Here is a 14,283-nt window from a genome sequence, read left to right on the forward strand (position 1 = left end):
GTGATCTGGAGATGGATATCAAAAACAAAAGTGAGATACAAGCATCATCTGATCGTCTCCAGCTGATCGTGGCATTGAACATTTTTGTGCAGCTGATGTGCCTACAGAAGCGTCTGCCTGGTAGGACCACCACTTCTGATGTCAAAAGGTACAAACCAGATTGTGTCACACTGCAACGCCCACCACCCCCACCTGCTGTGTGAAGACAGCCAGGCAGCTAGCCCACTGTGCATTCCTGCTGACCATCGAGGTGCCCCCATGCAGCCACTGCTGCCAGAGATGCCGAACATATGCCAACAGCAGCCACAGCACATAGCAACAGACGTTTTATGTTGACTTATGTGTGAAACCATTGCTATGTGTGCTTTCAGAAAACTTTCAGAAAGAGTTTTTTGGAAAACATATTCAGCCCTCAAAGAGTTAAGAGGTGTTCACAGTTGAGTGCATTGTCAAAACTCTGTACTCATGAGAGGGGGATATGGGTGACTCAGTCTCAGCCTATCAAACAGCTTTTTTACTCACGCGATGAGCCTCTGGCCCTGAAGAACAGTGTGCTGCTGAAGCATCTCAAAGTTATACTTTTCATCTGTGGCATGCTGGTCAATCATGAAGATATCCGAATTCAGCTTGGTGACAATGAAACCCAGGTTAAACTGTCCGATGATCTCCATCTTTTCAAACATGTCTTTGCTGTGGGCAAGTAAAGGAAAGACAAAAAAAAAAAAGGAAGGTTTAAAGAAGCTTGTTACCAGAAATGGAAAACTCCACTGCCACCTAATAATCCCATACTGCTCATAAATTTAAATCATGGATTTAAATGAATATGGTGGCCTTGATTGTCTCATCTGTGCCTTTGTATCCATACAGTCAACCCTCACTTCAATTGTGAAATTCATACAACTTACACTAATGGTGCCATCTCCAATCATGCATTTCCCAGCAAGTTCAAACGTTTGACCATCTGTGGTTGTTTGCTACACTGCTAGCAGCCATACCTCCTGCACTTCAGAGCAGGTGAGCCTCCTGAAGATAAGTAGCATTTGGCTGGGAGACCATATAAGAAAATTTTGGTTTGCTGGTAGAAGAGGTGTTGGTGAGGTCATCAGGAAGCGCTTACCCTGAAGTCCATGTATGGATTCCAACGTCCCAGTGTAGTAACAGGGATGCTGTGCTGTAAAAAAAAATTGCCGCTGTCCTTTGGATAAGACATAAAGCCAAGGTCCTAACTTGCTGTGGTCATAAAAAAGACCTGGGAATTCTTTGGAAAAGAATGTCCTGTCTAAGTTGCCCACCACAATTAGTCATGCTGGCCCCCTAATCGTCTCTCTCAGCCCTTCACCACCTAATAGATAGTGTGTGGTGAGCAAACTGGCACAAGAATGGCTGCCATCTTATTATCTGAGTATAGATGCTACACATTGGTGGTGGTTAAAATGGTTCCCCCCTGTCTATTCTATGTAAAGCACTTTGAGTAGGTTAGAGAAGTTCTACATTCATGTCATTAATTATTATCATTACTCTTTTACTGTTTCGTCTGAACACAAGCCACCAGAGGAACCAGAAAATACGAAAACATAACTCCAGTTCTCAAGTCCTTACACTGGCTCTCAGTTGGGCTTAGGGCCGATTCTCAAAACCCTCCTTTTAACTTATAAAGCCTTAATTGGCCAAGGACCTGATTACTTACCCGAACTTATCATTACTTACAAACCAGGGCAAACATTGAGATCTCAAGATGCTGGCCTGCTTGAGATTCCAAGGGTTGATAAAAGTAACAGTGGGAGGTCGGCGTTTTAGTTGCAGGGCCCTGAAGTTGTGGAATGGCCTACCTGCTAATATTTATATATTAAGAGATTCCTCTTCAGTCTAAGCTTTTAAATCCAGGCTGAATGTTAGTCATTCATACAGAAATATAAGTCATACGATATTTTTAAACCGTTACTAACCCTGCTCAATTCTGTTTCTCCTCTTGATATCTGGATGTGGCACTTCTCTACTGCCAGGCTGCTTTCCTAGTTATGGAAAAGTCATCCTGGATAAAGAAGCGTTGGAATCAAGAGATGGAAAGAGTCTCCCATCAGATTGGACGGTCAGTACATAGTCCACTATAGAAAACCCAGGAGGGGGTTGGCGGGCCAGTTGATCACGGACTCCCAGACAGTGACTTTGTTTTTGACCTTCTCTTTTAAAACATCAGTTCTGGAGGGTGCAACTGCCTACTAATGTTGTGATGGTGTTGTGTATCGTATATTGTGTTGTTTAATTGTATTTACCTTGTTATGATTATGGATGGAACACCAAGAGAAATTCCTACCAACTATGATGCTTGGGAATAAATTTCAAGTTCAGTTGAATTCATTCTGAGACAAAAACAAAATGGCTTGCAGAACATAAGCCTTAATATTAATAGTGCACATTAATAGATACATTTCTATTATTTGTGGCCAAGTCATGTTGTAGCTCACCTGATCTCCTTCTTCAGCTCCTCCTCAGCAGTCTGGTTCTCTGAAGGATTGATCTTGGCCCTGAAACGTCTATACATCTGTTTCTCTTCTATGTTGTCCTTCTGCTGTTGCTGAAGCTTCCTCACCCTTGCCATCAGTTGTGAGAATGAAAAGTGCAAGGGGACCACCTTCTTTCTCACGTTCACTGGCTCATCCACTTTCAGCTCCATCTCACCCGGAGAAATCTGTTGATTTCCACCACAATGAATGTCTATTGCACACTCCGGTTCAGGAGAGAGCTGCTCATGCTTGGCTCGTTTAGCCTGAGGACTTTCACAGCCCCTTTGGGGTGAATAAGAGATTATCCATCCATCATCACCATCTCTTGTATTGTGTGTTTGAGGAACATGTATTTCTGGAGAGTGTGTAAACGGAGGTTCTTCTTTCATCTGTAAGCTATCTTTGGATGAGGTCTCTTTAATGCAGACCAGCTCCTCCTTGTTCAACAATTCAACCTTACCGGTACAAAATTCAGAAGTGCTCCAGTCTTTAGTAGGATCTGTAACAGCAGCAAGATTCAGTACCTCCAGCTGCTTTTCTGGCTCTGTCCTGACTTCTTGATCTTTTAAAGTACTTTGGACACCTGACAGGATAGGACTTGAGGTCCGTGAGCGCACAGATGCCTGGAAGAAAGAAAGTAGCTTCTTCTGCTGATCAGACTTCTTTGCCAGTGTGGCCCCGGCACGGTTTTCCACAGGAGCCTGATGAAGTGAGAATTCTGCTCTCAGTCTGGCAACGCTCATCAGCCTCTGCTTTTCTGCTGGAGACCTGGGGGCTGATTCAGCTGGTCGTGGTCCAAAATCTTCAAGCTCTTCAGACCCCAGCTCTTCAGAAGCCACTCTCTTGCTAAATGCTAAAAGGACAAAAGGAAAGTAAATCAAAAAATGCCCCATTTAATAAGAGGATTCAAATGGCAAAGTGTGCTGCCAGCAATCCATGAAGGTAATGGAGATAAAACTTTAAGATCAAGAGAGTGAGACCAGCAAACCCAAGACAGGCCCCATGGAGCATCCTTGCTAATTGAGGTCAAACCTTATGACACTTGCACTTTAGGATTTGCCCAAATCCTTCTCAGCTTCTTTCAATTGCTGCTCTTTATTCTCACCACCCTTTTTCATCACCACTACCAGGGAAGTCAAAAGGTGCCTCCATCTTGATCTTCTCTATATTTATCATGTTAACTCCGGAATGAACCCACCCCATTCCTTCAGCGTGATTGCACTTAATCTGGAAAGTTTATCTAATTTAAAACTGAGAAATCGTATGCCATGAGGTCTTCACATAAACGCTTTTCTCTCAGTCCCATAAAAGACAAACCTCTAAATTTTGGCAGCCCCAGGATTAACAATCCCTACCATTTAAAATATAATATTTGACTACTAGCAGGACAGCTGTACCTGGTCCATCCATATTGAGACTAATCTTGTTAACACCAGCCTCATAGATGGCAACTAGGGACGTCTTCAGCGTTGCCAGCAGCAGCTTCTCCTCCTGCAGCAAGATCTGTCGCTTGTCTGGAGTGACGTTCACATCCACACAGTCTGAAAGTGGCATAAAGTACAAGCAGGGTTTGTTCAGCAGCTAGACACGACAACAAGAAGGCACAAACACACCTCTGACTCATATTTTTTCTCTTACCTGAGGCCACCGATACATTGAGAACTACAAAAGGGTATTGGTGACGGTTGTACATGTGGTAAACCTCATTGACTATTTTGGCCACCTGTGGAACACAGGAGTAAGATGTACGTAAGGTTGAGAAATCATGTCTTGCACCAGGACAACAAAAGGGAAGCACAAAGTTAGATTTTCATTACCATTTCTTAATTACAGGCTTCTTTGTGTACCTTTTATCTCCATCGCTTTATTTCAAACAGAGATCACCGCAAGGTGCTACGTGTCACTTAATTAAACTTAACTTATCCCAGCCAGGTGATTCAAATACAACACATCTTATGGACAACTTAGCTGATTATTCCCCATTACTGGCGCTTGGCTTTTAAAAGTAGTGATGTAGTAACATGCTCTGCATAGACGGAGAACCCAATATAAGCACTAAAATCTCATTGCAGTTCTGACACAAGCCACAAGCAACAGCCTTTGGTAGGCAGTGGGGTGAAGCAGCTAAGGCAGTGGAGTTTAAATGGCAAGGCTGCCTGTTCAATTCCCAACTTTGTCTCACTATGCAGCCCTTAGCAAGTCATTTAAGGCATTTGTGTAGTCACATGCATGGGGACAGAGCCTCTTGAACAGGATGCCAGACCAATATAGGGCACACACCCCATTCAGACTCAGACATTAGGGCCAATTCAGACTCATCAATTAGCAAAATCACTTATTAACAACTTTGGAGGAGAACGTGGGCTCAGAGACAGAGCTTAAAAGCCTCTTATTGGCCACAGCGCTTTTGTCAAATAAAAGCTTTTAAATATTAGGGCAGAAAATTAACGACTAATTATACCTTCTACAAAATAACTGGTACCTGAATGCATTTTACACATGAAATGTGCCATTTTGCAAAAAGGGTGAAGTTAGTGTATAGTATATTTCAGAAGAAAAATTGAGAAAACCTGTAATAAAGTGCACAAGATGCCATAATCACAGGCACTGCCCTGTTCCTGCTTCAAACACAATCAATTCCGGTCTACTCACCTCTCATTACGCAACATTCCCTCATCCACCAACATACAAGTTACCTTATTTTTCAGTTTAAAACACTAAGTTACAATATGGTGGTGCAAAATCACACCACGGGGCGGCACAGTGGCACAGTGGGTAGCGCTGCTGCCTCGCAGTTAGGGGACCTGGGTTTGCTTCCCGGGTTCTCCCTGCATAGAGTTTGCATGTTCTCCCCGTGTCTAAGTGGGTTTCCTCTGGGTTCTCCGGTTTCCTCCCACAGTCCAAAGACATGCAGGTTAGGTGCATTGGCAATCCTAAATTGTCCCTAGTGTGTGCTTGGTGTGTGTGTGTGTGTGTGTATGCACACCCTGCGGTGGGCTAGTGCCCTGCCTGGGGTTTGTTTCCTGCCATGAGCCCTGTGTTGGCTGGGATTGGCTCCAGCAGACCCCCCATGACCCTGTAGTTAGGATATAGCAGGTTGGATAAAGGATGGATGGGTAATGACACCACATGCATTCTTGTCAAAATGCACCTATGAACTGTAGTTGAGGCTGAAATGAATTATTAAATAACTGCAAAAAGTGCTCCCATAATAAAATAATTTTGAATTTATGGAGGGCCTTTCACAAACCCAAGGTCGCCTTACATCCATCCATCCATCCTCTTCTGCTTATCCAGGGTCGGGTCGGGTCGCGGGGGCAGCAGCTTGAGCAGAGAGGCCCAGACTTCTCTCTCCCTGGCCATTTCTTCTAGCCCTTCCGGGAGAATCCCAAGGCATTCCCAGGCCAGTCAGGAGACATAGTCCGTCCAGCGTGTCCTGGGTCTTCCCCGGGGCCTCCTTCTGGTTAGACATGCCCGGAACACCTCACCAGAAAGGCGTCCTGATCAGATGCCCGAGCCACCTCATCTGACTCCTCTCGATGCAGAGGAATAGCGGCTCTACTCTGAGCCTCTCCCGGATGACTGAGCTTCTCACCCAATCTTTAAGGGAAAGCCCAGACACCCTGCGGAGGAAACTCATTTCGGCCGCTTGTATTCGCGATCTTGTTCTTTCGGTCACTACCCATAGCTCATGACCATAAATGAGGGTAGGAACGTAGATCGACTGGTAAATTGAGAGCTTTGCCTTATGGCTCAGCTGTTTTTTCACCACGACAGACCGATGAAGAGCCGATGCCTTACATACAGAGTAAAAAAAAAAAAATTACACAGAAGACAAAAGTTCATAGAAGAGGAAAGTTTCAGCTGAGATTTAAAAGTGGAAAAAGAGAAGCAAACTCGGAGAGACCAAGGAAGAGAGTTCTAGAATTGAGGGGCCATAACACTGAAAGAGCTGCCTCCCAGGGTGAAGAGTCTGGTGCATGGAACAATATGGAGAACCTGAGCGAGCGACAAGAAGCGTAAGGAGCTAGTAGCTGAGTGAGATTATGTACGGCTTTGAAGGTGAGAAGCAGAATCTTGAATTTAATCCTTGATGGAACCAGTAACCAGTGAAGCTGGGAGAGAACAGGAGAAATGTGAGGGTGAGGACTCTGGCTGTGGAGTTCTGAATGTACTGTGGCTTCTGTGTAGAGTTTACAGGGAGGCAGAGGCGGGCAATGATGCGGAGATGATAGAATTACATTTTTGGACAGAGTCCTAATGTGTAACTCAAAGTTAAGTGAATCAAACAAAAGGCCAAGATTTCTGACAACAGGAGCAGGTCTGACAAGTGCACCATCAATAGAAACAGAGAAGTTGGCTGTCTTAGAAAGTCAGCAGTTTGGACCTAACAGTAACACTTTTAACATTTTTATTGGCAATAAGTTTGAGAAAGCTATTTTTCATCCATAACTTAAGATCAGTGATGCAGTCAGTGAGTATGCTGGGAGGTGAATCTGTGTATCGTCTGCATAACAGTGGAAGTTATGACCATGTCTGCAAATAATCTGACCCAAAGGAAGCATATAAAGTAGAAAAAGTAATGGCCCAAGGAGTGAAACCTGAAGGACACCACACGACACAGACTTATATCGGCCGAGTGTGACAAACTGTTGCCTATTACAAAGATATGATGTGAGCCATTGAAGGGCTAAGTCAGAGATCCCTACAGCAGAGAGACGTGACAGGAGGATTTCATGATTAACAGTGTCAAATGCCGCACTTAATCTGCAGACCGGAGAAGATCATTAACTACACAGAGAAGAGCTGTCTCAGTGCTGTGCTGTGTGCGAAAGCCAGACTGAAAAGGCTCGTGGAGTGTATTGTCTAGAAGAAAGGCATGGAGCTGTGTAGCAACCACGTGTTCTATCACCATAGCCAAAAAAGGGAGATTAGAGATAGGCCTGTAACTGGAGAGAGAAGAAGAATCCAGGTCAGGTTTTTGAAGGATTGGGGTAACTGCAGAAGTTGTTAGGGCAGTAGGGACAGAACCCGAAACGAAACATGCATTTTGTCAATGAGGCAACAGGAATGCTAATTATGAATGAGCGTGTCTTAAGCAAAGAAGTGGGGGGCAGGATCAAGCAGACAAGAGGAGGAATTAGACATATTAATAAGTTCAGAGATGGTGAGAGAGTCAAAAGGCGAGAAACAAGCAAGTCTTGATGATGGAGATGGCAGATCAGAATGAGTGAGTGAATGAGGTGTGGAGGGGAAACTGATTGACTTGATCAATTTTGGTATCAAAGAAATGTAATTGCCATCCTCTCTGACCTTGACATCACTGGGACTGCTCTCAGATCCTATTGTGTGTCACAGCGAGGAGAGATGTCAAGGGTGCATCAAGCAAGCACGGGTGGCCCTAGGATGAGTGTTTTGCCTTGTTCTCTTCTCTCTATACACCTTCTCACTAGGCCCCACCACCATGTACCAGGGTTTCTCTAATCAGTGCTATGCCGATGATATGTATTAAGTTCAGATCCATAATGGTTGCCTATCGAGTGGAAAATGGGTCAGCAACTCCATACATGTGGACGCTTGTGGGTTCTATGACCCTTCTTATCCACTTAAGTCTGCTGAGGAATGATGTCTGGTGATGCCAACTCTGTGTGGTATCAAATCTTAATCCAGAGTATTTTCATTTGTAGCTCCTTGCTAGTGGAATGAGCTGCCCACCTCCATTTAAACTGTTGACTGCCTCAGTGTGTTTAACAAGTGTTTGAAGACTTTTGTTCTGTGAATTTCCGTCTAAATGAGAATGGCTTCGATAGGTTCTTGTAAACTAGTTTGTAAATTGTTCGGAGCTCTCCACTTGAGGTGATCAATTGTGTAAGCTTATATTGTAACACTTCTTCCAGAACAGTCCATCACACTGATGGTTTACTCGATTATGTTGACCCGTTTTCAAAATCAGCTTCTAAAAATGTCTGATAAGCAAATAAATGTAAAAGTAGTTGAAGATACAGATGTGGGATAGTCTAGACATGATCCAATAAAACAAAAAATGACTGATAATTGCCTATCCCACAGATTAATGATCTACCTTAGAGGGGTCACAAGGACGCTGGTTAATAAAGAAGAACTGTCTGTCTGTTGTGCTTCTTCCCACACCATGCTCCACCCGAGAGACAAAACCTGAAATGCTGACAAATATAAAAAGTCTTTTGATTACAAGGCATCTTCTCAGATTAAATAATCATAAAAAGGGTGCAGTGTAAGATATGAACACTAACCTGTACAGATTCTCTGGGATGGCACTTGGGTCGAGCCCATAATCTTCACAAACAGACTCACTTGGTGGCAGCTGGTGAAATGGTATGATGCTCTGTAGCTGAAACACCACAAGAGTTCAGATGACACAGTCCTGAAAGGACCCGACTATTATTAAAGCCGAGTGAAAAATAAAAATGTGTTGAACATTACCTGTTTGGGACCAAACACTGCACTGATGTTGTCCTTCAGGTGTGGGCTCCCACTCGTACACAGCACCATGTTCTTCTTACCAGCACCCACCTGGTTTGTACAGCTGATGCGCACATTTGTGGAGATGATACAGTAAGCCTGCAGTACTTGAACCATCTTGGCATATTCCTGACGGAGACATAAAAGTGGGCTTTAAAATAATACAACATCTCATCTTCTCATATATATCTACAACATTTTACAAAATTAAATATGGCAGGCATAAAGTCACTTCCAGGCATAGGAATAATTTCTGTCCATTTATCATCACTTATGACTATCTGTCTTTGGGTGCAAGTCGACTTATGACTACAAATGGAGAAATAAATCATACTGACAAAACGGTTAATTGATGGATTCATTCCTATAACAACAGCTAGAGAATCAAAAACTAGTAGAGGTAGGTAACATTTGTGATAAATAACTTAAAAAAAATGAAAATAGGTAAGCACTCTGTGAAAACAAACAAGTCATTCAGGTTAGGTTGGGGAGCATGCACTGCTACAGCACATCGCTGCACCCACCACATGATGTAACACCTTGGGATCCCGGTTGGCAACCCTCAGGCAGACACACGGTCCAGTCCATCATTCGGAAATGACCATCTATCTGCCACAGCCAGGTGTTACATTGGTGTCCCCTTGGCCTGTTCAGATGCTTGGGTCCTCAACAATGAGGGTCCTTGTGAGTCGGATCACCCTATGGGAATCACGGCACATGGGCGTAGTCCCGTAACTGACGCTCCCTCACAATGCAGGTAATGTGCCTCATTCGGGACTCTGTGAATGACACAAAGTCAAACCAGTGGTACCCAAGGATTCTCCAAGGAGGCACAGCACCAAAGGAGTCCAGTCTTCGTCTCAGGTCACTGGATAGCATCCATGTCTCGTAACCATATAGCAAGACAGGAAGCACCAAGACTTGGATCTTCATCCTTTTGGAAAGATATCGGGAGCGCCACACACCCCTTTCCAGCAAACAACAAACACCCCAAACATAAAATAACAAAAGCAATTAACAACCACTAAGCAAAGATGTACATCAAAAGAATTCCAAAAAACAGAAGAAATACTAAAAACTGTACAAGGAACTTACTGTAAGCTTGAAGTCACTGAAGACCATGGGCCGACAAGACCATTTAAAATAAAAACAATTGAATGAAACAACCTCATGGGATAGCTGTATAATTACAGTTGTCAGGTGAGAACACAGAAGACACGGTTAGTGTGGAGGCAGTTCACCTCTCTTAGCGAACTAGAATGAATTTGTAGTTAATCAATAATAACAGCTTATTGGAGAAAAGCATCAAGGAACTATGGATTACCAACAAGGATTTCTGATCAGTTTATCAGAGATACTTTCTTTTTAAAAATGACAATAATAATAATAGTAAATAATAATAATACATTTTATTCATATAGCACCTTTCCCATGCTCAATGTCCAGCTTTGACAAAAAAATTAAAAAAAAAAACTTAAATTCCCTAAAATCTCCAGAGACATTACTTGTTTCTCTAAAATGTCCAGCAGATTAAAGAACTTAATTGTTTGCAACATAACCTTCCTCTCGCCTAATGAACTATTCTTTTCTTATCAGACATTAGTGTAAGCACTGTTAAAATGAGGAATCCCAGAAAGCACTGCATAGTTAATATAATGTTCCTGACATAACTTTAGTCGGCTTCTAAAGAAATGCACATAGGCCCAAAAGCCTTGCAATAATAGTAATAATAATAATACAATTTCTCTCACACTGGTGATGGACAGGAAATGCAAGGTATGGCCATAGCCATAGCGAAAGGTGTGTCAAACATACCTCTTAATCTCTGCTCTCCACTCATAGAGATGAAAATTGGACCGATAAAGTTTTACAGTTGAGGTAGACTATTTTCTTCAAGGTCCTAGTGCCTCTTAAATCCTTATACAGCTGTGCTTCAGGTTACGGCAAATACACAGATATGAACAAGCACATAAAACACATACATTTTTTTCTTTTTAACTGCCTTTCAAAATAATTTTCATGTAATACCTTATAAAAAAGGCAAACAAGCTTTGACACAGATGAATACATACCAGTCGTCACTAACAGTGAGGAGTAGAACTGAATATTGTGGACTTTGTCAACATTTGGAGTCATTTTGTGTTTTTGTGCACATGTCATTGCGTGAAACCAGCAGCACACACAGCCTCACAGTAGACTGTCACAGGAAAGCATCTCAACTGGCAGCTGGCTGATTTACTGAGCAGTACAAACCACTCCCTGGAATCACTGATGTCCCAGTTACGCATCATCTCAGGGAATACAGCTGCTTGGGGGGTGAGGTGACCCAGTAGGCAATCCCTCACTAAAGACAGTACATGTCGCTGACACTGATGTAGCCAGTAATACAGTGGTGTGAAAAACTTTTTGCCCCCTTCCTGATTTCTTATTCTTTTGCATGTTTGTCACACAAAATGTTTCTGATCATCAAACACATTTAACCATTAGTCAAATATAACACAAGTAAACACAAAATGCAGTTTTTAAATGATGGTTTTTATTATTTAGGGAGAAAAAAATCCAAACCTACATGGCCCTGTGTGAAAAAGTAATTGCCCCCTTGTTCAAAACTAACCTAACTGTGGTGTATCACACCTGAGTTCAATTTCCATAGCCACCCCCAGGCCTGATTACTGCCACACCTGTTTCAATCAAGAAATCACTTAAATAGGAGCTGCCTGACACAGAGAAGTAGACCAAAAGCAACTCAAAAGCTAGACATCATGCCAAGATCCAAAGAAATTCAGGAACAAATGAGAACAGAAGTAATTGAGATCTATCAGTCTGGTAAAGGTTATAAAGCCATTTCTAAAGCTTTGGGACTCCAGCGAACCACAGTGAGAGCCATTATCCACAAATGGCAAAAACATGGAACAGTGGTGAACCTTCCCAGGAGTGGCCGGCCGACCAAAATTACCCCAAGGCGCAGAGGCGACTCATCCGAGAGGTCACAAAGACCCCAGGACAACGTCTAAAGAACTGCAGGCCTCACTTGCCTCAATTAAGGTCAGTGTTCACGACTCCACCATAAGAAAGAGACTGGGCAAAAACGGCCTGCATGGCAGATCTCCAAGACGCAAACCACTGTTAAGCAAAAGAACATTAGGGCTCGTCTCAATTTTGCTAAGAAACATCTCAATGATTGCCAAGACTTTTGGGAAAATACCTTGTGGACTGATGAGACAAAAGTTGAACTTTTGGAAGGCAAATGTCCGTTACATCTGGTGTAAAAGGAACACAGCATTTCAGAAAAGAACATCATACCAACAGTAAAATATGGTGGTGGTAGTGTGATGGTCTGGGGTTGTTTTGCTGCTTCAGGACCTGGAAGGCTTGCTGTGATAGATGGAACCATGAATTCTACTGTCTACCAAAAAATCCTGAAGGAGAATGTCCGGCCATCTGTTCGTCAACTCAAGCTGAAGCGATCTTGGGTGCTGCAACAGGACAATGACCCAAAACACACCAGCAAATCCACCTCTGAATGGCTGAAGAAAAACAAAATGAAGACTTTGGAGTGGCCTAGTCAAAGTCCTGACCTGAATCCAATTGAGATGCTATGGCATGACCTTAAAAAGGCGGTTCATGCTAGAAAACCCTCAAATAAAGCTGAATTACAACAATTCTGCAAAGATGAGTGGGCCAAAATTCCTCCAGAGCGTTGGAAAAGACTCATTGCAAGTTATCGCAAACGCTTGATTGCAGTTATTGCTGCTAAGGGTGGCCCAACCAATTATTAGGTTCAGGGGGCAATTACTTTTTCACACAGGGCCATGTAGGTTTGGATTTTTTCTCCCTAAATAATAAAAACCATCATTTAAAAACTGCATTCTGTGTTTACTTGTGTTATGTTTGACTAATGGTTAAATGTGTTTGATGATCAGAAACATTTTGTGTGACAAACATGCAAAAGAATAAGAAATCAGGAAGGGGGCAAATAGTTTTTCACACCACTGTATGTGCGACCCAGCAGTAAGCTCTCGCACAGTAGGCAGCTGGATCCATAGCTGGCCATTTATCGGAGTCTGTGTGTACAAGTGAGCCCTGCAATGGACCGGCATGCTGTCCAGGGCAGGTCTCTGCCTTGTGCTCAATGCTGTCAGAAGAGGTTCGCACCTCCACAACTCTGCAATGAATAATGTGGTCATCAGAACGTTAAGTTATATATATGAAAGAGAATCAGCCTCACCTTCTTGATATTTCTCTGAAACTCCTTGTGTCTCACAGGCAAGGACTGAAAGAGCTGCTGGATGGTGACAGTAGTGCCCTGCTGCCGGGGATGTGGCAGTTTCTGTGCGATTCTTCCATTATGGTCAAACACCAAACGTGTGCCCACTTGAGAAGACTGATGACAGGTCACAATGCTAAGGTCACTGAGATAAAAAAATAAAGAGAAAGAGAGAGACTAAAAGTAAGCCTGTGTCTAAGCGGGTGCAACATACTTCCATTTGTACAGGACAAAACTGGCCGCTGTTTCTTTTTTTTTTTTATTCTCACCAAGTTTTTAGCCAATGTTAATTCTGCTTTCTAATTATAATTATTTAATCAATTCATCTTCTTGCTTTTACTTGGAGGCATGGAACCAGAGATGAGGATCCTATAACCATGTATTTAGCATCCCTCAGCCTCAGCAGTGGAATCAGATCTCATATCTGAAGCGGGTTCAACTGCAGACAATTCAGCAGATTCCAACAGGGTGAAAAACTTCCAACTTAGGGAACAATGGGGGTTTTTTGGTGGGGTTGAGCAAGGGTGCTACAGGAAGTGGATTACACGCTTCAGGAGACTCTGAAGTGCCTGACTGGGTTGTAAGTTTGAGCTGCTTACATGGAGGTACCAAAGGTGCCAGCCAGATGGTAAAGGACGCAAAGACACCACAACCCGATCTCAGCATTTAACACTAGAAATGGCACTCAATGATCAGTAGAGACAAAGCAGTCAGATGAGGTTATTAGGGGGTCCAATACCTCACAGGTGAGAAAGCAGAAAAAGAGCACGGTGACTCCTCAGGAATCAACCGAGGTTATTTCATTTGATTAGGACACTCCAGATACTAGTGAAATATTTAGTGTTTCCCAAAATTCCTTAAGGATTTCTGCAGAATGGAGAGTTGTGATATCTGGAGTCCACCACCCACGGACACCTACTGAATTGAGAAATGGTTAATTAGCTTCCAAAAAGTAAAGACGACCCCCGTGTGTTTAATTGCCAGATTAAAATTATCCTTGCTTGCTATGAC

The 14,283-nt window shown here is 43.0% G+C and overlaps 1 protein-coding gene across 1 annotated transcript in view; it reads right to left on the reverse strand.

The window, feature by feature from the left end:
* Nucleotides 1–14,283, reverse strand: part of pms2 (PMS1 homolog 2, mismatch repair system component) — a 36,714-nt gene that overhangs the window by 9,218 nt on the left and 13,213 nt on the right. The window contains exons 5-12 of the mRNA XM_039774970.1: nucleotides 13,234–13,417; nucleotides 8,967–9,134; nucleotides 8,777–8,874; nucleotides 8,587–8,686; nucleotides 4,143–4,227; nucleotides 3,902–4,045; nucleotides 2,466–3,357; nucleotides 523–690 (exon numbers count right to left, since the gene is read on the reverse strand). Coding sequence (XP_039630904.1) covers nucleotides 523–690; nucleotides 2,466–3,357; nucleotides 3,902–4,045; nucleotides 4,143–4,227; nucleotides 8,587–8,686; nucleotides 8,777–8,874; nucleotides 8,967–9,134; nucleotides 13,234–13,417 — 1,839 coding nt within the window. The remainder of the gene's footprint in view (nucleotides 1–522; nucleotides 691–2,465; nucleotides 3,358–3,901; nucleotides 4,046–4,142; nucleotides 4,228–8,586; nucleotides 8,687–8,776; nucleotides 8,875–8,966; nucleotides 9,135–13,233; nucleotides 13,418–14,283) is intronic.

This window comes from Polypterus senegalus, chromosome 13 (genome assembly GCF_016835505.1).
Source record: "Polypterus senegalus isolate Bchr_013 chromosome 13, ASM1683550v1, whole genome shotgun sequence".
In the NCBI taxonomy this organism is placed as follows: Eukaryota; Metazoa; Chordata; class Cladistia; order Polypteriformes; family Polypteridae; genus Polypterus; species Polypterus senegalus.